The following is a 23,636-nucleotide window of genomic DNA, read 5'->3' as shown; positions in this document are numbered from 1 at the left end:
ACTCGTTATGGGCATTACGAGTTTGTGGTGATGCCTTTCAGGCTCACCAACACACTGACAGCATTCATGGACCTCATGAATCAGGTGTACAGGCCTATGCTGGATCGACCAGTGATCGTGTTCATTGATGATATCCTCGTGTACTCGAGGTCTAGGGAACAACACGAGGAGCACCTTAGAGAGGTTTTGGGAGTATTGAGATCGGAGAGGCTTTATGCCAAATTCTCCAAGTGTGATTTCAGGTTACGAGAGGTCCAGTTCTTGAGGCACCTCGTTAATCTGAATGGGATTTTGGTCGATTCGGACAAGATTGAAGTTGTTATGAGTTGGGAGGTGCCGAGATCTCCCACCGAGATTAGGAGTTTTCTAGGATTGGCTAGCTACTATCGGAGATTTATCAGAGATTTCTCCAAGATTTCCGTTCCTCTCACCAAATTGACCTGAAAGAGCGTTACTTTTACTTGGGGTCCCGAGCAACAAACTTTGTTTGAGACTCTTCGCCAGAGATTGTGCGAAGCCCCATTGTTAGCCCTTCCTGAAGGGATGGAGGACTTTGTGGTTTACTACGATGCATCTATATCTCGATTGGGTGTGGTGCTTATGCAGAGAGGGCACGTGATAGCATATGTATTGAGGCAGCTGAAGCCTCATGAAATGAGGTATCCCACCCACGATTTAGAGTTAGGGGCAGTGATATTCGCCCTCAAGATCTGGCACCACTATTTGTATGGGGTTTGGTGTACCATATACACGGACCAAAAGAGCTTGAAGTATCTAATGGATCAGCCCAACCTGATTATGCATCAGAGGAGATGGATGGATGTGGTAAAAGATTACGACTGTGAGATTCTATATCATCCGGGCAAGGCTAACATGGTAGCCGATGCCCTGAGCCGCAGGGTGAAGAGTGCCCCGATTCGAGATGTATGCATGAGAATGACAGTAGTGACTCCGGTATTGGATACCATTCGAGAGGCCTAGGCAGAGGCCGTGAGGCCGGAGAACCGCATGACAGAGCGGGTGATTGGCAGGTATCCGAGTTTTTGACAAATAGATGAGGGCTTATGACCTTTACAGGGCGGATTTGGGTGCCCTATACGGGCGGAGCACATAGCATACTGATGGAAGAGGCGCACAGATCGAAATTTTCGATCCATCCGAGCGCCACTAAGATGTATCTGGAACTGAAGAGAGATTACTGGTGGCATTTCATGAAGAGGGATGTTGCGCGGATAGTCGAGAGGTGCTTGACCTGCCGTTGGGTCAAGGCAGAGCATCAGCGTCCACACGGTCCATTGCAGCCCTTGGAGATCCCCCAGTGGAAGTGGGAACAGATCTCTATGGACTTCATCACCAAGTTACCAAGGACTACGCGATGAGTTCACGCGATTTGGGTGATTGTGGACCGATTGACGCAGAGTGCTCATTTTCTTGCTATTAATGAGAGCTCCTCTACAGAGTAATTGCCCAAGATTTATGTGAGAAAGGTGGTATCTCGGCACGGGGTGCCGATCTCGATAGTGTCAAATCGGGATGTGCGTTTTACCTCCAGGTTCTGGAAGAAGTTTCATGAGGAGTTAGGTATGCGACTGCACTTCAGTACAACCTACAACCCACAGACAGATGGGCAGAGTGAGCGGATGATCCAAATGCTCGAGGACATGCTTCGAGCATGTGTTATGGATTTTGGTGTGAGTTGGGATACATACCTGCCTTTGGTTGAGTTTTCTTACAACAACAGCCACCATTCGAGTATTGGTATGCCTCCCTTTGAGCTTTTATACGGGAGGAGGTGTCGGAATCTTATTTGTTGGGGGGAGGTGGGATAGAGAGTGATGGGTAGCACTGAGATAGTCCTCAAGACGACTGAGCAGATTTAGTAGGTCAGACAGAGGTTACTGACGGCCTAGAGTCGCCAGAAGAGTTACGTAGACAGGCGACGATCGGAGCTCGACCTTCAAGTTAGAGACTTTGTCCTTCTGAAGGTATCCCCTTGAAAAGGGGTAATCCGATTCAGGAAACGGGGAAAGCTTGGGCCCCGATACATCGGTCCTTTTAGGGTGACTGCCAGAGTGGGTAGGGTAGCGTATCGTTTGGAGCTACCTGCAGAGTTGAGTCAGATCCATAACACCTTCCATGTATCCAAGTTGAGGAAGTGTGTAACCGACGAAACGACAGTGGTACCACTGGAAGACATTCAGGTAGATGCGAGCCTGGATTATATCGAGAGGCCGACCGCGATCGTGGATCGAAAGATGAAAGTTCTGAGGAACAAGGAAGTGCACCTGGTTCAGGTCCAGTGGCAGCATCGGAGAGGGTCCGATTTGACTTGGGAGCCGGAGTCAGAGATGCGGGAGCAGCATCCAGAGTTGTTTGTGGAGCATGACTTCGAGGGCGAAGTCTGATTCTAGTGGGGAGAATTGTAACACCCGGATTCCCAGGTATGTTATTTTAAGTATTTATTTTAAGGTTCATTGACCTACTCGACGAATTGGTGCTATAACTCGCCGAGTAGGTGCTGGGAGTGAAAACCCTAGATCCCCGGGTTTGAGACCAATTTAAAGGCACTTATAGCCTCATTTGCGGCCACACCTCACTGGAAAGAAACCCTAATCGCCCCCTTGAGCTTGTGAGAGACGTTTTGAGCCTTTCTTGAGATTTGTGAGTGCATTTTGGTAGAGGAAAGGAAGATTCCAAACAAGGATTGTGAAGAGGCTGATAGATCTACTTCTTATTCGTCCAAGAGCTCCTGTTAGAGGTATCAAGTTCGAACCTTTCTCTTTTATTTGAGTAGATCTCTCATTTTGAAGATTAGGGTTTCCTTTATTTATATTTTTGGGACTTTGAAGATTTGGGGTTCATGAGGAGGCTTGAACTCCAGATCTGGACCTTAGAAGGTCCCTAACATCTAAAGGTTCCTGCTTTATTCAGCCTTGATGGAAGTTATGAGTGATTAACCCATTTAGACCATGTTCTTGGCTTTTCATTTCCAAAATGTCATGCATGGATGTAAAGTCTATGACTTTACGTGATAAATGAGCCCTGAGAGTATGGATCTGCAGTTTGGGAAGGATGCCTGCCTTAAAGTCGTCTGAATACAAGTTGAGTCTGAAGGGACTTGCCGAGTTGATGAGCCGACTCAGCGAGTAGATTAGGGTTTGTCTCGATGAAGCTTTACCATGTGAAGGCCCGGCGAGTCAAGGGTTAACTCGACGAGTTGGATCTTCATGAGATTCCTGAGAACGATGGGACTCGGCGAGTCTAGTCAATTTGGGTTGTTGACTAGAATTCATTTCTGTTGACTTTAGGGTTGGTTAAATGAGTAATGGTGGTCAAGGAAGGGTAAGATGGTCTTTTACCCATTCCTAGGGTTAATAGTGTAAGAGAGACCAATGAGTGGTGTAGTCGAGTATGAGGAGGGTATTAATTAGAGAAATTATCCTTGTGATTAGGCGGAGGCTAGATCGAGGATTCCTGAGCACGAGGCTTTTACTTACTAGCTTACGAGGTGAGTCTTCTCACTATACATACCTACAGTGGTAACCAGGGCTGTGTGATATAGTATCTTATATGTTATTTGTGTACTGTGATATATTGCATTTTTTTCTATGTGATTATTTCTATGTATTATTCAGAGTTTATAGAGTAGGACCAGAGGGTCCACAGAGTTAGGGCTGGAGGGTCCACCAGAGTTATGGGACTGGAGGGTCCCACTGAGACACACTGACCCGAGGGTCACATAGAGTTATAGCCTCGAGTGGCTAATTGTTGTATGTGGTATTTTGTGGAACTTACTAAGCTTCATGCTTACCGTGTAATGTGTTATGTGTTTCGGGTACCTCAGAGGATAACGGGAAGGCACTTGCATGATTCTACACATCTGTTCGAGATATTATTCAGGATTCTGGGATTCGACTTTTGTCATGGATTTATGTTGACTGGAGACACTTATAATTTTTATGATATATATATATATATATATATATATATATATATATATATATATATATATATATATATATATATATATATATATATATATATATATATATATATATATATATATATATATGAGTTTTATGTGATTTAAAAATGAAAAAAAAAAATTGGTTTGAAAATTTACATTGTTACTCAAACCCTCAAATTTAGGGTTTCACTCGAACAGCACCTACTCGCCGAGTCGGTCTCCCGACTCGTCGAGTAGGTCACTTAAAATCCCTGCGGATCACGACTCTACTCGACAAGTTGGGCCACCAACTCGTCGAGTCCTAGAGAAAATACATGAAATTCTTGAATTAAATACGTACCAGGAATCAGGTGTTACAAAAAGACACGTTGCTCAGTTATGCCCGGTGTACGAGGGGTACGCCCCGCGTAGTGACCAATTGAGTAGTACGCCCAACGTACTTGAAGATTACGCCCAGCGTAATCCAGGCTTCAGCCACTATAAATAAGATATGAAGGTTGTCGTATTTAGGTTACAATTTGTCATTTCTTTCACTCTCTTTCACCCTTATATTCTCTCTAAATTTATCCTAACACCCCCGAAGTCCCGGTATCATTCCCGACACCCGAAGCAAGTCCCAACGGCCCGAAGTTCCCGAGAAAAAGAGTTTTCGAGCCGAAAATCTGCCCGCGTGAAGCTCGGTTTTTGGGAAAACATCCCGGTTTTATCGGAAACGATTATTTTAAGAGACGAAGTGTTGTCCAATCGTCGTCTTATCAAGTGAGTGTATAGTCACTTTAATCTTACACATAGATATGAAGTATTTTATATAAAATACGTGTTATGTGTATATATGTTGTTTGTTTATTTGAGATGGATGTTGAATGGATGTTTTATACAGGTTTTGAAATGATTCAAAATGTATATATATTTTTATCAACAAAGATGTTGGGTATAACATGGGTAGGTGAAATAAGTTGATGTGTTATAAAATGATGAGATAAATGGTGAGCGATGAAAGATGAGCGATATATGAGTGGTAAAATATGGTGAGAAGCGATGAGCCAAGCGATGGCCCCATCATTCAGTAGAGTATAGATGACAACGATGGACTATTCTAGACGGTCCATGGAACACTAGCAGGCTCGCAACCTGTAGGTGTGTGAACTATATGTTCATCAGATGTACTCTAAAAACCCTGGCGACGATATGACCTCGTGCCTATCCCTTTGGTTACCCTGGCAACTATGGACTTAATGCTTGTTGTATAAACCCTGGCGACGATGTAACTTCGTGCCTATTCTTTAGGTTGAATCCTTAGGAATGAGTGATAGATAATTCTTAGGGTAAATCCTTAAGAGATAAAGAAGATAATGGGGATGGGTAATTGGATTGATTCTTTGATGTTTAAACATAATAATTATATTACTGTGGGTTGAAAACCTTATATTCTCACCAGGCTCCCAAGCATGACCCACTCAGTTTATTTGTATCACAGGTATCGATACGAATCTTCTTTACACCGAGAGATTAAAAGAGAAGTAGATCACTAGTGTAAATGAATGTAAATTTTGTTTATGCTTATGTTTTTGTATTGACAATGACATCCCAATGGTTTAAAAGAATAAAAATACATTTATTTGGAAAAGATTTGATAACATATTTATCATGTTTTTCTGGGAACAAATTCCGCAACACTTTAATCAAATAATTACTCTGATTTTATTTTAAAAAAACATAAACGAAATCGGTCTTTTCTGGCCGAGAAAATTGGGAATGTCACAATATGTGACACATAAAGAGAGAGAGAGAGAGAGAGAGAGAGAGAATTTTTCTAGTATGCTTGGAAACATTGATTGAAGAAACTATCCATAGGAATGGAGAGGGGAGTATGTACATGGTGATCGTGATGCACACTAGGGATGAAAGTGGGTCCAAACCCGGACCGGATGGACCCGGACCCAAAAAACCCGGAACCGGTTAACGGGATTTTATAGAACCGGAAACCGGACCGGTATATAGGAACCGGTTCCGGTTCGGTTCCGGGTATGGTTCCGGGTAAAGTGGGTCTAGAACCGTAAAACCCGGAAACATCAAAGTGGGTAGGTTGGAATCGGATAAAGTGGGTTTAGACCCGGGAAACCCGAAAAAACCGGAATTTTTTGGTAATTACTTACTACTTAGTGGGTTGAACTTTGAAAATTTTCATATTGATATCCCGACTTTGGGGGGCTGTAACTTATTGAATACGAAACCACAATTAACAAAATTAGAGTCTAAAATCATGTACAAACTCTAAAATACACTCTGGAAAAACCCACATGTCAATCCGAATTTAAACGAATGAGATATACTTGTGTTAATATTTTCACATAATATAAAGTACAAAAACAAATAGCTGAAAAGTTGAAATTTTCAGTTTTGATATCCCGACTTCGGAGGACTGTAAATCATTGAATGTTAAACCAAAAATGACAAAATTATAGTCTAAACTCATGTACAAACTGTAAAATAGAAGTTGGAAAAAACCACATGTCAATCCGACTTCAAACGAATTAGATATGCATGTTTTAAAACTTTCACCGAATACAAAAAAACTAAAAAACTAAAAACTTTCAGCTTTGGTATCTCAACTTTTGAGGACTGTAAGTCAATGAATATAAAACTAAAAATGACAAATTTATAGTCTAGAATCATGTACAAACTCTAAACTACATGTTGGAAAAAACCGTATGTCAATTGGAGTTGAAACAAATAAGATATGCATCTTGTAAACGTTTCACAAAAAGTGGTTCCGGTTCCAAAAACCGGTTCCGGATTTTAGACCCGGTTTACCCGGACCCAATGGACCCAAACCCGGATTACCCGGAACCCGGATAAAGCCAATTTTTAAACCCGGAACCGGACCCGGTTCTATATATTCCGGTTCTAACGGGTCCGGTTCCGGTTCGGTTCCGGTTCCGATCTGATTTTCCGGTTCTAAATCTCATCCCTAATGCACACTAGATGATATTAGGACTTCCCAAGATTTTGTGGATTTTACATGCTTATTTTGGGGTTGCAATTTCCAACAAGTACCGCAATTTCCAAGCAATAGACCCGGGTTCGAATCCCGGCAAACGCAATTTTCTTTTTTATTTTTCGCATTTGAATCCAGCTTTCTGGATAAATAAGGAACCGCTCAAATTCCAACTTCAATTTTCTCGCTTGCCGCTCGATAATTACAATAAAAATCCAATTTTGTTTTCCATCTTCCTTCAAAATTCCATTGATGTATTTCAATCGACCTCTCTGGAGAATTTTCGTCGGAACCCCTTTTCGCTGCTCTCTTACTTCGGCTACAACCGGACAGTTATAATTTATAAAAGGTTAGAATCAGTTGTTTTCATGTTTGAGATTTCAATTTCCTGCTAAATATGAAATCGTTTGCTTTTATTTTTCTCTGGATGGAAACTATATAAAATCAAATGAGTTATTGTTGTGGGGCTGAGTTTCATGAAGTTATTCAGGTAACTATGTTGAATTCAATTCTCAACATCTATCCTGAATCTGTGTAGGGTTTTCGAACAAGTTTTGTAGGTAAAAAGATGAGACCCTAGGTTAATCATATTAGAAGTGAAGAAATATTATTAAATTACAATTCAAGATGTTGAAAGTAAAACTTAGTGTCCTTTACGTTATCAGACTGATAACGTAAAGTACAAGATTCACTCGTAAGTTCTAAGGACATATTGGTTGAGGAAGATGAATAGATACAGTACTCCATGTCAAGAACACCACATGTATCTTTTTTCTTCACATCTTGATGATTTCATTATTTATGGGTTTGGACCTTTTGCTTTACATTTTAAATATATGCTAATAATAACCCCATCAACTAACAGTCAAATTATAAACAAAATAGAGGCACTTACTTTTTTATATATAAAATGAGTTGAAAAAAAAAAGAAAAAAGGGGCATTCCGGGAATCGAACTCGGGACCTCTCGCACCCGAAGCGAGAATCATACCACTAGACCAAATGCCCACTTCCTTCATCTATCTATCTATCTATCTATGTATCTCTTTCTTTTTATTTCATGAAGATCACAAAATTATTTGACATTATTTTTTATTTTTTTTGAGTTATGAGTTCAATTGATAGTTCTTTAAAGTCTTGTTATTGTTCTTTCTCTGCATGCAAGTTACTAATCATCTTTGAAATGCCTATAATAGATAATAAGCATATCTATCTAGAAATTTTCAATCAAAAGTTGCTATCTTTTTATTTTCTTTCTTCAATATCAACAAGCTTCTTCTTTTCAGAAATGCCATGTTAGAGCCTCACCACTTGCTACATGGAAATGCATGGTGTTTGGCTTAAATCCTAGTGAAACAAGATATCATAGTATGAAATCCATATATGATTATGATACAACTAGAAAATATGAATACCATACCAATTAAGCATAAAAACACATATTTGAAGACTTCTAAAGGCACAATTCCATATTTGAAGATTGTGAGCCATGTGTTTTAAGCAACTTTACTTACTGTTTGTTATACTTATATTTCAGGTGTCATAGGTATCAATGAAAATCAATTACAACTTCAGTAACAAATCTTTGGATGTAGAAACAGCAATTTACTTTTATCTATTTTTTCATTGATTTGTATTAAAGTATTATACTTTTGAATCTTTTTATGATTTCTGCATATCAGCAAGAAGTAATTGCTGATGATTCCAGTTTACACTGATAAAGAATCTTTTCAGATCTGTAGGCACATGTTTGTTTTTGGGACTGGGATATAAAATAATATCCAGTTTAGTTAGTGGATTTGTTTCAAAAAGTCTCAAGTTGACTTTAGTTTATATTAATAGTAAATTGAGTATTACAGTGGCACTTAAAATTTAATTAATGTTTTTAAAATAAAAAAGGAAGGGGGCATTCCGAGAATCGAACTCGGGACCTCTCGCACCCAAAGCGAGAATCATACCACTAGACCAAATGCCCATCTTGTTAATTTTATCTGTTTGTTTCTTTTATTATCACACTATATACTTAAAATGCTAAATGCAATGTTCCAAACATATCTTCTACAACAAACTCAAATTTTTGTGGTGTTTGTAGGTTTAAATTCTTGGCTTTGAGTATATCTTTTTTATACAGTTATATTGCATTTGAAGAGCCACAAGTTGTATCTATTATTTTGTGTAACGTATCTATAACAATCTTGTGTTTTCTAATTTTAGTTAAATCGTAAGTGTTTGTTGTTGGAAAATTAAATTTTCTATATTCTGATTTTTATGTTGTTTAGTGATTTCCATTTTCCATGGGGGATGTTAAAAATCGTCATGACTTATATTGTAGATATTATGGCTTGAATTATTTTGTTTTCTATTCTTTGCTGAAATGAAGAGAGATAGAGATGTAAAAAGCTTCAAGTTGTTGGTTTTGAGTGTAACAAAGTTATTATCAAATGAAGTCAAAATTGGATATTAAGTAAAAGGGGTGCTTGAGAAACTTTTGACGATGTGCATATTTGAAGTTGTGAACATTATGATGTAAACTATTGTTATGAATTGATAGTTTTTTTTCTCTTTAGTTCAACCATGAACATAACACAATTATATTGATTGTAAATTTTTATGTTTTTATTATACTAAGTAAACTCTTCTCAAGCTCATAGCTTAAATTCTATGTGTTGTATGTTGTTCAATTTTCCTAACATTTACGACATTGACATCAGAAATGATGCATATAATAAAATGGTTGAAATAATTATTGTGCTTGAATACGAATAATAAAACTATATGAACATTTACGAGTTTGAATCTCTAGTAACAATAAATCGTGTACACCACTTGATGAGTAGACGTTCAACATCGGCATCCATACGTGTGCCAACGCCACCCCACACCAACATGTGCCTGATGTCTCCCAATGACGATCCTGTCACCTCATGCACTGCTTCGAAGCCTATTCTTCTATAAAACTTCACAAGCTGCAATGCAAGTATTTAATCAATCTTAAATCATTTTACAAAAAATATTTTTTTTTCTTGTTCGATTATAATAAATTTGCATGATGTTATTGCAATTTATAATTGAGTGGGTTGTTTTTCAGAACAATATCGCAATATGAATTAATGAATTAAATATGATCTGTTTTTTGTGGGTTAAAAGATAAAGAGTATTAGTAGCCTTTAGAGTAAATTACATGAATGGTCCCTATGGTTTAGGATAATTTGCGTGTTTGGTCCCTAACTTATTTTTTTAACTCGGAAGATCCCTACTATTTGCTTTTGTTACGCATTTGGTCCCTGTCTTAGCTAAAAAGACTATTTTGCCCTTAATTTTTTTAATTTATTTAGATAAACACACTCCCAACCCCACCCCTTTCACCTTAGCTTACCTACCCCACAATTTTTTCCTATTTAAATAATAGTATTTTTAGATAAGATATGGACCAAACGCGTAACAAAAACAAACAGTAGGGCCCAAACACGTAATAAAAGCAAACAATAGGAAGCTTCCGAGTTAAAAAAATAAGTTAGGGACCAAACGTACAAATTACCCCAAACCATAGGGACCATTTGTGTAATTTACTCTACCATTTAAAAAAAGTATGAAACAAAAACCTTGGCATGGTAAAGATCGGAGTCATTAATGGCAAGCAACTCGGCTGTTTTACACCCACAATCATATCCATGTCGGATCATAACTGCTCCAATAAACAACCCGATTCCAAATATGGATCTATCCATACCCAATGTTTCTCGGGTCAATTTAATTGAATCCAAATGAAGAATCTTCCCTTTCTTCCACCATACTCTTATCACCCCCTCCGCTCTTCCCAGAACTTTGTTCGTTTCAAAGCTCTTTGCTGTGATTCTGAAGAAAGGTCCTACTGTTTGCAGCTGGAGCTCAAGGTTTTGTGCTTTCGAGGATTTCAAAATATCAGACATGGTGGGTTTCTCGATGATTTTCTTCTCATTTTCTGCAGAATCCACGAGGGTTTTGGGTTTGGTTTGTTGAGATGATGAAATTAGGGTTTTGGGTGTTTGGGGTTTAAGGAAATGATTGAAAGATGTTGATGCGATGTGGTGGTAATTCTTAGTTGATTTTGTTTGGTTAAGTATGAAAGATTTGGGAATTGGAGACAAGTCCATGATGAAGCAAGCAGGATAACGAGGGAATGAAAAAATGGCCACAAATAACCAAAAAGGGATCTGATATTTCCACTGAATTATTTTCTCCATTCACTTGAAATTAAAGCATTTTGACCTTTTTGCCCTTGTCCTTATTGATAGATGATGTACCAAATCAAAGGGATGACATGATCATCTTCTACATCTCAGCCACCACGCCATCATTCTCATCCAGGCATCATCACTATCGCAGATATTAATCACCATCGTCTTCTTTGAGAAGCCCTCGTCAACAGGTTCCCTGTTTAGTCCATTCACGCCATCAAGAAGCGAAGCAAAGATGAAGATAAAGACCTGCACACACAGCTAGAGCATATGTCGGGGGTGGGTCTCGGTTTTATTGAGGTGTATCTGGATCCTGGGAATCGATTCAGGAAGGAGGCAGGCGAATTGGAAGAAGTAACGGCGACCGGTAAACGGAAAAGAAGCGGCGTGTCCGGCTTCTTGAACAGACACAGGAAATCGGCGTTTCGTCTTTGGGAAGATGCGACCGAGGAAAGAAGAACTGACGTTTGGATTTTTCTCCGTCTCTCTTTTCTTATTTATTTATTTTTTTTTTTTAAAAACCCTCTAATTTCAAGGGTATGAACAAAAATGTACAGTGAAAATATCAGGAGGATGTCCACTTGAAAAATGTACAGTGGATGAATAAAAATTTCAAGGTGATATTTCCACGGATCTTTTTGATACACACTGAATTTTAAATGAAAATGACAATTATGCCCATATATTATGTATTTGGATTTCAAAGGAAAGGGATAATTTGTAGTAAAACAATTAACGTATAATAAGTCCATGCTGGTCATTCTCCGGCCTTGCAATCTTCATCCAAGGTTTGAACCACAATCTACCACAAATCTTTGATTCTTCTTTACTGTGATCTTCAGCCTGCAACTACTTTCAAGTTTCAACTCTACTCAACTAAGTTGGTAGTCCCTTTGAACCACAATCACCGACAGAGCCCCGTCTTCGGCCACCATCATTCTTACCTTAATACTCACCACTGTTCAAATTCCTCATTTTAGATCGCTTCTACAGAAAAAGGAAGATAGTTATGAAGACGGAAAGAAAACTTAAGCAGTGTTTTAAGAACCGGTTTGAACCGGCCGGTCAAACTGGTCGGACTGGAAACTGGGGGAGGGAGCGGTTCAACTATCATCGGTTTACATTGATTTCTGTACCGGATTGAACCGGCCGATTTTTAGAAAAAACCGATTGAACCAGTCAAAATAAACCTGTTAAACCGAACAAAAACACATGAAAAAAACCATTTACATAATAAACTTTGGTGATTTTTTTTCATATTTCTTTAGTTTTCTCTAAATAAAAACATGTAGTGAATGTTATAAAGTTTTTTGAAGTGTTTTTATTCATCTAAAATTATATTTCGTTACGGTATTATACTTTATTTTCTTTTTGACATATATGGATTGATGTAAAACATCAGAACTTATGGTTATATATTATTTTAATGTGTTTGGATTCATCTAAAACTTATTTTTATGTCTATTTTTAATGTTTGAATTTGTAAACATCAAATTCATTATTTATATATGTATGTATATGTAGGAAAATAGGAAAAAAAACATGAAAAATATAGAAACTAGTTAACCGGCGGTCGAACCGGTTAAACCAGGAATCGGTCATCATATCGGTTCAACTAAAAAACTGGTTTTTAAAACATTGAACTTAAGCTAATGGGTTGAAAACGATGAGCGCAAACCAGTTGTTCCCAACGTATGGAACGTAAGCAGTGCATTTGTCCTTTGCTCATATTCAAACCTGTTGCAAATTACATCAAATCGAAAATACAATAAAAAGGAAACCATCATAAATTCGAAGGAATTCATATTGTGGTGATGAATTATGTGATTATTTCTCCTTTACATAGTTACTAGTGAAAATTGAAATAATTTCTTCGATGATCTATTTAGGTGCATTCTTCTTTCCTTCTTTTTGTTCCTCTACGAATGTATTTTGCACCACATGAAAGAATTTCTCCGGCTATTGTTGCAGTCTCATGAAGCGGCGTAATATAACCGACTACGGCGTGTACGCAAGCATAAACAAAGGGTTGTGAATTGTTGTAACCTCGTAAAGCGATTAGTAGATCTCAGGAGGATATCGTCACCTCTTCTACATTAAAACATTAAAACCTTGTGTCAGATAATTGAGATTGCAACTTGCAAGCTTTCTAGTGTTTTTCAATTTGGTGTTACTCCCCTCCATGTGTAGGCCCGACCCCACGAGTTAGTGATTACACTAGTCGAGAGATTTATTTGCGGTCCAAACTTTCCTCGCAATGATGTAGTGTGGACCTGCATTAGGCTTAAAACCTTCCCCTAAAAACTAAATATGCTAAAATCATACAAATAAAAGGGACATGCGTACTATTTCCTTGGGAGCAACACTGCAAAAACTCATAAGTTCATCACATATAGACTCTCGTTATGAAATGTTTTCAGAACACCATAAAACAACCGAAATACGTTACAAAATGAACTAAGATAAACTTAGTTAGAAAACTCGCGACGTATAGCCATTCTAAAAACTCATTTTCGTCTCACCTTTGAACACCTTGGTTGAGAGTTGCCTTCTTCGTAGACCTATAGGGTGCGATCATACGAGCACTAATACACCGGATCCCATCAAAACTCCTCAGCTAAGTGTGTTTGGACAAACATGATTCTAAGATGAGTAAAGCTTAACGCCTGTACAAAACCTACTTCTACCCACTACCATAACTCCTTCTTAGGAACGTTAGCAGAAACACTAGGAATAGTATAGTAATGTGCAAAAATTTATATATGTGAATATAAATCGTAAGAATGCACTAGAGATAATCATCCCTACTCACGACATCGTTTCTCCTCATGCAACAGGATTATGTCTTCAAAAGAAGGTAACCATCCAACAAGCAAGGCAGCAATCCTGCAGATAGATCCTTCTACTTTTCAAGCTGCAGTCACGGCAGCCGTGACAGCCGTCATGGCGCAACTCAACGCTAACAACGCCAGCAGAGATGGAAGCGGTACCGAAAATACAGATTGTTGTAACAATCAGGAACACCAGCGGGTGTCTGCCGACGAAGGCGCCTCAGGCCAAAAAACTACGAACAAGAAGCGAAAGTTTTGGGACGAAAAGAAGTGTAACCTACCTCAAAAATTCGTTGGAAGAAAGCAATCTGTGGCTGCACCTGCCATTAAAACAGCAGTCACGACACATGCCTCGACACTAGCCACGGGGTCTGTCCCCCAAGCGCCGACCAGACCATATAAGGGATCACTCCCAAAGTGTAACAAGTGTGGCTTCCATCACAATGGGGTTTGCCGGGTGATGCATTGTAACAACTGCAACAGGAAAGGACATACCGTCCGTTTCTGCAAGGCCCCGACCCAGCACCTCCCTTCAATCACCAGCACCAAGGTAAGACCATTATGCTACCTATGCGATGAAACGGGACACTTCAAGAGAGAATGTCCAACCGAGAAGAATGACGGGGGAGCAGCAGAAGTGTGATGAACACACCAGCAGGAGCATCAAGGGAACCATATCAGGACTTTTATAATGTTTCCAACGACAAAAACGTTTAAGTACCATATGTTTGTAACGAATTTGGTATGCTTGCTAAAATCACCATCTTTCTAAAAGTAGTTAAAATACTCTCTCGTTCAAATCAAACCAAAGACACTCATATATGACCTTGGGATCATTACCTGTAAGCTGTGATGACTTTGTATACACATCGGGGTTAATTATAATCAAAATACTAAAGACATAAAGCGAATAATACCGTCTTGGCTCCTGTTCCATGTCTAGCAGTGGGATTAGGGTAGAGCCACTCACTCGACGAATTCACCAATACCAAATTTCAAGCGACGCACATATACCACTCGATCATAGAGTGACCTGTCAGGGATCATGATATCTAGTATCATTGCTAGCTATCAGAACACACTCACTACCAGTGCTAGACGTTGTGGTATAAATCATTTGCATTAATAATAACATCAAAGAAAACGAAACACACTGAAAAGAAACACGAGATACTTTATCACCCCTAATGAACACTTCATGCAAATACAGCTTAACACATGTTTTATCTAAAAAGATATTGTTGTCATCATTCGATTTCGATTGATATAGTCCTCACCTTCCCGATTTAACGGCTACGAAAGGACCCTTCACCTAACCCACCGAATATCGACGCCTTCGTCTCTCATAAACACAGATCCGACACGGACCTCCGGTTCATCTCTCGTTGTGATACCCCAAAACACTCACCAGAGGAGTATTATGCCTTCTGAAACCTTACCACAAGTATTTCCAGGAGACCCTTCAAGCAACAGATAAAGTTCAAGCATAGAAGCTTGGGACGAACAAGGTTAGTCTTGTTGGGTTTTGAGCATTCTAACACTCCTAAGTGTACATGCAACCCTAAATACCTTGGATCTATGTTTTCTCTATTATACATGCAAATAAGAACTTCCAAGGTATTATCCTAATCTAGCATACAAAACAATGAGTGTAACAAGATAGAATACATACCTCTTTGATGTAGAAAGTCTTCATGAAGCTTGAGTGCCTAGTGCCCCAAGTGTGACACCTCAAATGGTTCACACAACACCAAATACACTTGGAATAACTTGAGAGAATTCTACACTTCATGAAATCGGCTAGCCCTCTCTAGATGATACTAGTCGCCGATTTTGTCAAGAATAAGATCTTTATATAGGGTTACAATTAGGGTACACCCTAATTGTCATGACTTTCCATTTCCTTGGATCCATGGGTTCAAATACACCATGGAGCATCCATGGACCATCCTATGGGTTTTAGCCCAACTTGATTATCCATGGAGCATTAGCCCACTATACAAGTATGGATGATTTACACAATCAACCCATATATTTAATTAGTCTTCTTTTGATCACTTAATTAATCCTAGATTAATTCTTGATCAATACTAATTAAATAATCTTATTATTCTTATTATTAATATACTAGAACTTATAATATATTAATAACCATAAGTGTCTTATTTCTCTCATTATAGTCTATCCAAGTGCATGATGCCATGCAACCCAAATGGACCATGCCGGGTCGGGTCAAGTCTTACCAATTATAGTTATGGACTTAGACATTAATCCAACAGTCTCCCACTTGGATAAGTCTAAAACTAATATTGCGTATGACTTCAGGAACCGACTGGCAATCGTAGCTCTCAAAAGCTTCTGTCGAACTCTGACCTTGTAGATGAACTCTGACCTTTGTCAGTGACTTGTCCATTAGATAAGGGATCATATATTCCTCCATTCTAGATATCATATGGACTGAGACATGGATTATAATCATTCTCTCTGTCCATTTGTTGTTTCCCGATTTCTGATTTATGACGACTGACTAATTGAACAAATCAAATCAGTCCTGGCCCGGCCGAGCACTTCCATTTGTCATCATCAAATCATCGAGGGGCCCACAGATATCGCTTTTATCCCTAAGGTAAAAGGAATGGATAAACTTCGACTCATATGGCTTGTTCTACTACTTGTTGAATCATACACAAAGACACGTTTTATAGCACCGAGTTACCAAATGTGTTTTCGTGCAATCAATGTACAACCAACTCATAGTAACAACTCATATCTCTAGGTTTGAAGAATATAAGATATTATCGTCTCATGATCACTCGTGATAAAATCCATGAAGTGATTCCAATGAGTGCGGGTTGAATCCAATACTCAGAACTTATGAGTACTCATGAGTGTTGTAGCCCTTTGTCCAACACCTTAGACCTCTACAAGCCAACTCATGACAGTTTTAATTCATATCTACTTCCAACATATGACCGACTGTGGATGGTTTGAATAACTTAGTCATTCCGGAAGAATAACCCAGTTTATTCTGGAAGTCAAAACATGCAAAATGAAACACAATAATAATTGAATCCAATACGGTATCAAAACCTATAAACATAAATAAAACACCTTTTATTTATCACCATATGATTACACATTATTCATTGTATACTGTTTCAACTATCAACTTTATTCTTGAATTTAAAATAATAGTTGTCCCATGCTCCAAGCATGTACACTATGTTTTTCTAAACACTAGTCATGCCACACACCAAGTATGCATACTAGGTTTGTCTATGATCTTTACTTTGTGAACTAGATCAATTGAACATAACTTCAATGTTCTCTTTTCACACTCCCAAATCCTTACTGCAAATGCAAGAATTCCAAATTCATGCCATTTACTGAAATCTGTTAGATTCTAAACTTATATGCATTGATCCTCTTGTAATGATTATGCATAAAGTCAGAAACACTTGACAACAATCATTACAGAGTATTCCAAATGAGATCAGCTCCTTGGAAACATCCTTCTTGCATTAAGTTTCCTAATCTTAAACAGATTGAAAATTCTAACTTTGAAACATTTCCAGATTCCATTTTGACTATCACTTCTGAACAAGAGTTGCCTCCTTACAGATTATGTCAATATGGTCCTTCCAGAATTATCACTATACTTCCAAATGTCCTTGAGCAACCAATCTTTGGTAAACCTTAGATTGTCCTCGACAATTGTTTAATCCTTTTAGTCATATCCAGTTCTAAACCTTTTCCCTTCTTAATGCCCCAGGTATTTGGAAAATTTTAGAAATGATGAATATAGCACATGTAATCGATCCTATATCCGAAGCATATGGGACACGATTCATGATGTCTCACATAAAGACTAAACCAGTCTTTTGCTATAATATTTCCATTTCAATTTGCCAAGTTCTCATAATTCAGATTATGAAAAGGGATGCCGTAATCATAATCGAATTTTAGAACGCAAATAATGGACTCGTATACAAAATTTCCTTATGTTGAGCCATTCCAACATGAAATTCATATATATCCTTGACTAAATGATTAAAACCTCATGATCTAAGCTTATAGATTTGAGACGAAGTATAATTTCCTCTCCCTTAATTATAGCAAAACAACTCTTTCTCAATTGAAACTTTTGTTTTCTATAATTAACATTGCTAACTTGCAATACTTATCATAATTATCATGCTCCCACTAACATGATGATTATTAGCATAACACTTATGCTCCCACTAGCTTTGACATGTACTCAGAAATCAGCTGACTTTCTTACCAAAGTTCAGATTTCTGATACTAGATTGTTTTGATAAAACTTTATCAAAATCATACACCTTTCCTTAGATAGCACACTTGTGTGTCTAAACAATTTTGAAGAGGGATGCCGTAATCATAATGGTTAGACCTTTTTGCCACTTCTCAGAAGTCCAGGTTAGTGTGCCGGTAAACCACACACGCTCCACTAACGACTTTGTGAATGCAAATATCACAATTGCTATCTAGCTAAAATCTACTTAGTGAAAGTGTTTCCTCACCATCATTTTCATGAATCGGAGAGAAACCTTAGGACACTTAGATTTAATGGTGTATGTGTTCTTATCCATGTGAATTGTCAAAACCATAGTCACAAGGCAAGGATAATGACAAATCCAAACTCATATGGACTGAACTCAATCTTAATTTCTTGCCACATGGCAGCTCAAGGGCCTGCCATTGCTTCCAAGTTGCTGTGCAACTAATTGAGAACTCTAAGAACTCATATGCAAAACCAACTTTAACTAGAATGGGAACAGAATATGTCAACATGATAGGTTATAAACCTCAAGTCGTGTGCTAGTGAAGAACTTCAGGTTCTCTTCTTTATTAGTTCTTGAGACTTTCAAGACCTTTAAGACTCCCACTGTCCTCTTGACCTATAAGACTTCCTTGTCAAATATTCAAGGGATAGTGTGGATTCTAATCAAGACAAACACTTCACACAATTGGCCTAAGCTGGTCTTTGTTTTATCCAAAACATCACAACTTACCAATTTCAAATGTACAAGGGTAGAAATCTTTTACCCTTACATTTGAAAAGTGTTTTAAACCTTCTTTAAGACATGTCACTCAAATTACAATCTTGGAGTATGACTCTAATACTTGTATTGGAACGAAGTATGACTCATCTTCTTGATTTAACCACTTCAACAATTCAAGTTCCTCTTCTTAGTCATAAGAATGCACTAAGATTTTCCTTAGAGAACTAATTTTTGATATGGTTTCTTAATCATTAAGATGATCACAAAACTGATACTAAAGTACTCTCCCATCTTTTCAGATTTGAGAAACTTTTATCCTTCTGCCTAGTTTGATTCTTCTTATTCGCTCTGCCATACATTGGAACCTTTTCCAATGTTTCAGAGTTACACTTAAGCTTATAAGTATAATCTTATTTACTGAGCTTTAGTAAACTATGACGAATAGTCTTATCAATCTTTTGTGGTGGACTTGACCAGTGCACAAGAATGTGTACTCGATCCCTTAGTCCTTCACTTGACTCACACATCCATGTGAACAAGTAATTAGTCTTAATTTTCCAATACTTGAAAGTTCTCATTCATCATGCTATACAACTTGCATGATTCCAAGTTCCGGTCCAATTGAAACTTGGGTGATGAGAATCTTTCCTTATTTGGTAAATTTAGACATTACCACAAATGAAAGAATCTATTTCATATTTCCACTCTTGCTATTAATGGAATCATATAAGCAAAAATTTCTCCTCAAATGCCATTGTAAGGATATTTTAAAATAAATAAAATCAAAAATTTCCTTTTATTTTAAATCTTTGCGGAAAAACTTATCCTTACAATCCATATGAAAACTTGTTGTTATCTATTCCTAAGCAATATCTCATAACTCCAAAGAAGTAGCTCAAGAATCCGATCTTCAAACTACGCGATAGAAATCCATCTACACGATCAGATTCAACATATTCTTTCTTTAAGTTTCTTTACTTTTCTTTGATTCTTAAAACATCAACATGTGACCCAGTCATATCATGTATCAAGAATCTCAGATTAGAAACTTAGCAGAATTAGATAGTGGACTTTACCTGAAGTAGAGTCAAACTTATTGACTTCAACATCCTTAGGTAAATTTGGCAGCTTCGCAACCAATGCCCCTTTCTTTGGCAATATAAACATATGGACCCTTTGATAATGGTACACGGGACTATCACAGACTTAGCTTTTCTCTTTACCATTTGGTCAACCAAGTTGACTATGGCCGATCCCTTTCCATTGGGAAGAGAATGCTTTTCTGGATTTCCTGTGTCACTATTGTCAATGTCCATCAAGTTTTAAGGAAGTTGATCTTAACAAATAGATAAGATCATTAAGGGTCTTGTCATAGTCTGTTTCATAGGTGTCCCAAAGGAACTCACTATGTGACTTAGAAAGTGATTGAACCACCAACTTTCTCAAGACTTTGACACCCAACTCTCCCGGCTTGTCAATATGTGACTACATCTCCAAGACGTGACCACACCTAGACCTTGCCTTGCCAATTGGGCTTGAGTGACCTTAAACTTTTCAAGAACTTGTGGGTTAGGGAGAATAATTGGAGGAGGTGAAAGAAGTATGACATCCATGGGACATCATCTTCATTAGGAAGGCTTATTTCAAGAGATTTGGGAAGATCATAAATGTCTACACCAGACATCTTTTGGGAGATATTCAAGATAGTTGATCTTAAGTCCTTAATATGACACCCAATATGAAATATTAAGGCTAGGACCCTACAAATTATTTTATAACTTAGAAGAGGGATGTCGTAATCCAAGCTATAAAATATTAGAAGGTAGGTGAATGACGATTCACCAATTCCCACCAAGATAAACGAAATGTATTATTAGGTTTTAATTGGTTTTGAAACTCCTAGATCTTTTGAGATTCATTGAACTGTTCAATGGCATGTTTCAATATCTCGAGTGTGCCCTTCAGGTATTGTGACTGGGATGCCGAGGATCACAAAACAAGGTGTGAAGTAACCATGCAAATTACTTGGTACCCTTAAGTGTTTACCCCTCAATCGATGTGTCGGTTAACCACACACGCTCCATCGATACTATGATAGACATTAAGTTACCCTTTGCCTACCTTGTTAAATACGAGTTAGTGTGCCGGTTAACCACACACGCTCCACTAACCGACTTAAACAAAGTGCAAAGTGTAATTTCATGGATTAGCACCTTATTCACATTTTCCTAAGTAACTAAGATTGGGTATTTATAAAAGGTTTAGTTACTTAGTATTTATCATTAATACTTTTAATGAAGGGAGAATTCTAGTCCTGTCAAACCCGTTCGGCTAACAACCCTCCACCAGTCAAGCAAGCGGTGGGTGAGAGTGGACACCCATTAAGTTGCCATTTTATAGGCAACAACCTTATACCTACCTTATAGACCGGCTTCGTGAATGAGGCGTACTAGCGGTAAGACTGACTTGCTCTTATACATATATAGATTATTAACTTATAATATTATAAAGTATAAGGGTTGAATTTTAACTTTTAAAATTCTAAGGGCTAACTTGGAATTAAAGTATTCATAAGAGAAAACTTTAAAAATTCCAAAACTTGAGGGAAAGTTTTGAAACTATTCAAAACTAATTAATTCCATGATTTATGTGTTTAAAGTAGTTTTAATCCAAAAACTCTTCAAGTTCCATAACTTGAGGACAAGTTATGGAAGACTTTAAACTAATAAAAGAATTAACTTTTCTTTATTTTATAACTTATGGAATTAATTAAGGTTACACTTTATTTATTTATTTATTAATGAAGTGACTCTTGAACCTCCATAACTTAAGGACAAGACTCTTCATCTTTTGTAACCATTTCCAACTTTTATGAGTTTTATGAAACTTAAATGTGACTTTTCATATAACTTGAGGACAAGTTACAAAAACACATTTTAGAATCACCTCTTAGATTAATTTGGATTGAAAACAACTATTTCACTCATTTTTTCTATTAATCTAAGCAACTCATAAGAACAAGATAATTCAAATCAATCTTTTTCAGGTAATTAGTCTAAACCTTAAACTAATACAAAACATGAATCTATTGACAATTATCTTTGAAATTGGATTAGCATGAACATTACCACATCAAAAACAAGTTTATAAGTTCAAAAACATCTTAGGGTAATGTTCCTAGTCCAATTCCAGCCAAAAAAGTCGAATTTATGTTGTCTGGGGGTCCAACTCGTCGAGTGCATGAACCAACTTGGAGAGTTGGATCGATTTGATCACTTTTTAGGCATGGACTCGCTGAGTCTCCTGATGGACTCGCCGAGTCTGATGATCAGACAGCAACAACTTCGATTTTTTTAAGCAGTTTTGCAAGTATAACAAGAAAACAAGCCTAGGCTCTGATACCACTGTTGGGTTTTGAGCATTCTAACACTCCTAAGTGTACATGCAACCCTAAATACCTTGGATCTATGTTTTCTCTATTATACATGCAAATAAGAACTTCCAAGGTATTATCCTAATCTAGCATACAAAACAATGAGTGTAACAAGATAGAATACATACCTCTTTGATGTAGAAAGTCTTCATGAAGCTTGAGTGCCTAGTGCCCCAAGTGTGACACCTCAAATGGTTCACACAACACCAAATACACTTGGAATAACTTGAGAGAATTCTACACTTCATGAAATCGGCTAGCCCTCACTAGATGATACTAGTCGCTGATTTTGTCAAGAATAAGATCTTTATATAGGGTTACAATTAGGGTACACCCTAATTGTCATGACTTTCCATTTCCTTGGATCCATGGGTTCAAATACGCCATGGAGCATCCATGGACCATCCTATGGGTTTTAGCCCAACTTGATTATCCATGGAGCATTAGCCCACTATACAAGTATGGATGATTTACACAATCAACCCATATATTTAATTAGTCTTCTTTTGATCACTTAATTAATCCTAGATTAATTCTTGATCAATACTAATTAAATAATCTTATTATTCTTATTATTAATATACTAGAACTTATAATATATTAATAACCATAAGTGTCTTATTTCTCTTATTATGGTCTATCCAAGTGCATGATGCCATGCAACCCAAATGGACCATGCCGGGTCGGGTCAAGTCTTACCAATTATAGTTATGGATTTAGACATTAATCCAACAAGTCTATCACTTCTAAGTATATACGCGAGGATAATGTATACTTAAGATTCTACGGACAATGGATGTGTGATTCCGCCCTATTTCCTGTTCCTTGTCTGGTTGTGGACTTGGGGCAGAGTCACCCATCCAACTGTCTTGCCAACCTTAAGTACATACGACCTATATGCACAAGATAATGATAGATGGACCAGGTACGAGTCTTGCCATGAACTTTGGGTCAAGGTTACCCAGGAGTGCAAGTGAACGTCATATCATCCGAATAAGTCTAGTCGTGTAAACCGAACCCATATGTTCCCCACCGATCTAATCAAACGAGAAACACTAAAGCAGAACCTATGCAACGCTCCGAGGAGAAATCAGTTATGACTTATTACAAATTCAAGAAAGGCTGAAAGCATCTCGAGAACACGACAAAACCCGAATAAGTATTGTC

The 23,636-nt window shown here is 37.7% G+C and overlaps 1 protein-coding gene and 2 non-coding genes across 3 annotated transcripts; all 3 read right to left on the bottom strand.

Moving 5' to 3' along the window:
* Nucleotides 1-7,900: 7,900 nt before the first annotated feature.
* On the bottom strand, nt 7,901-7,972 carry TRNAP-CGG (transfer RNA proline (anticodon CGG)). The gene has a single exon. It is a non-coding gene; the product is annotated as a tRNA-Pro (tRNA).
* Nucleotides 7,973-8,867: 895 nt separating this feature from the next.
* On the bottom strand, nt 8,868-8,939 carry TRNAP-UGG (transfer RNA proline (anticodon UGG)). Its single transcript has one exon. It is a non-coding gene; the product is annotated as a tRNA-Pro (tRNA).
* A 732-nt stretch (nt 8,940-9,671) lies between these two features.
* LOC145100940 (uncharacterized) lies at nt 9,672-11,324 on the bottom strand. The gene is made up of 2 exons (XM_079038088.1): nt 10,567-11,324; nt 9,672-9,930 (listed from the first exon to the last, which is right to left on the bottom strand). The coding sequence occupies exons 1-2, from the start codon at nt 11,185-11,187 to the stop codon at nt 9,748-9,750; spliced, it is 804 nt and encodes a 267-aa protein (XP_078894214.1). The 5' UTR covers nt 11,188-11,324; the 3' UTR covers nt 9,672-9,747.
* Between the last annotated feature and the right edge of the window lie 12,312 nt (nt 11,325-23,636).

Source organism: Lactuca serriola, chromosome 1 (genome assembly GCF_051521515.1).
Source record: "Lactuca serriola cultivar US96UC23 chromosome 1, Lser_US96UC23_V15, whole genome shotgun sequence".
NCBI lineage: Eukaryota > Viridiplantae > Streptophyta > Magnoliopsida > Asterales > Asteraceae > Lactuca > Lactuca serriola.
This window is presented reverse-complemented; position numbering and strand designations above follow the sequence as displayed.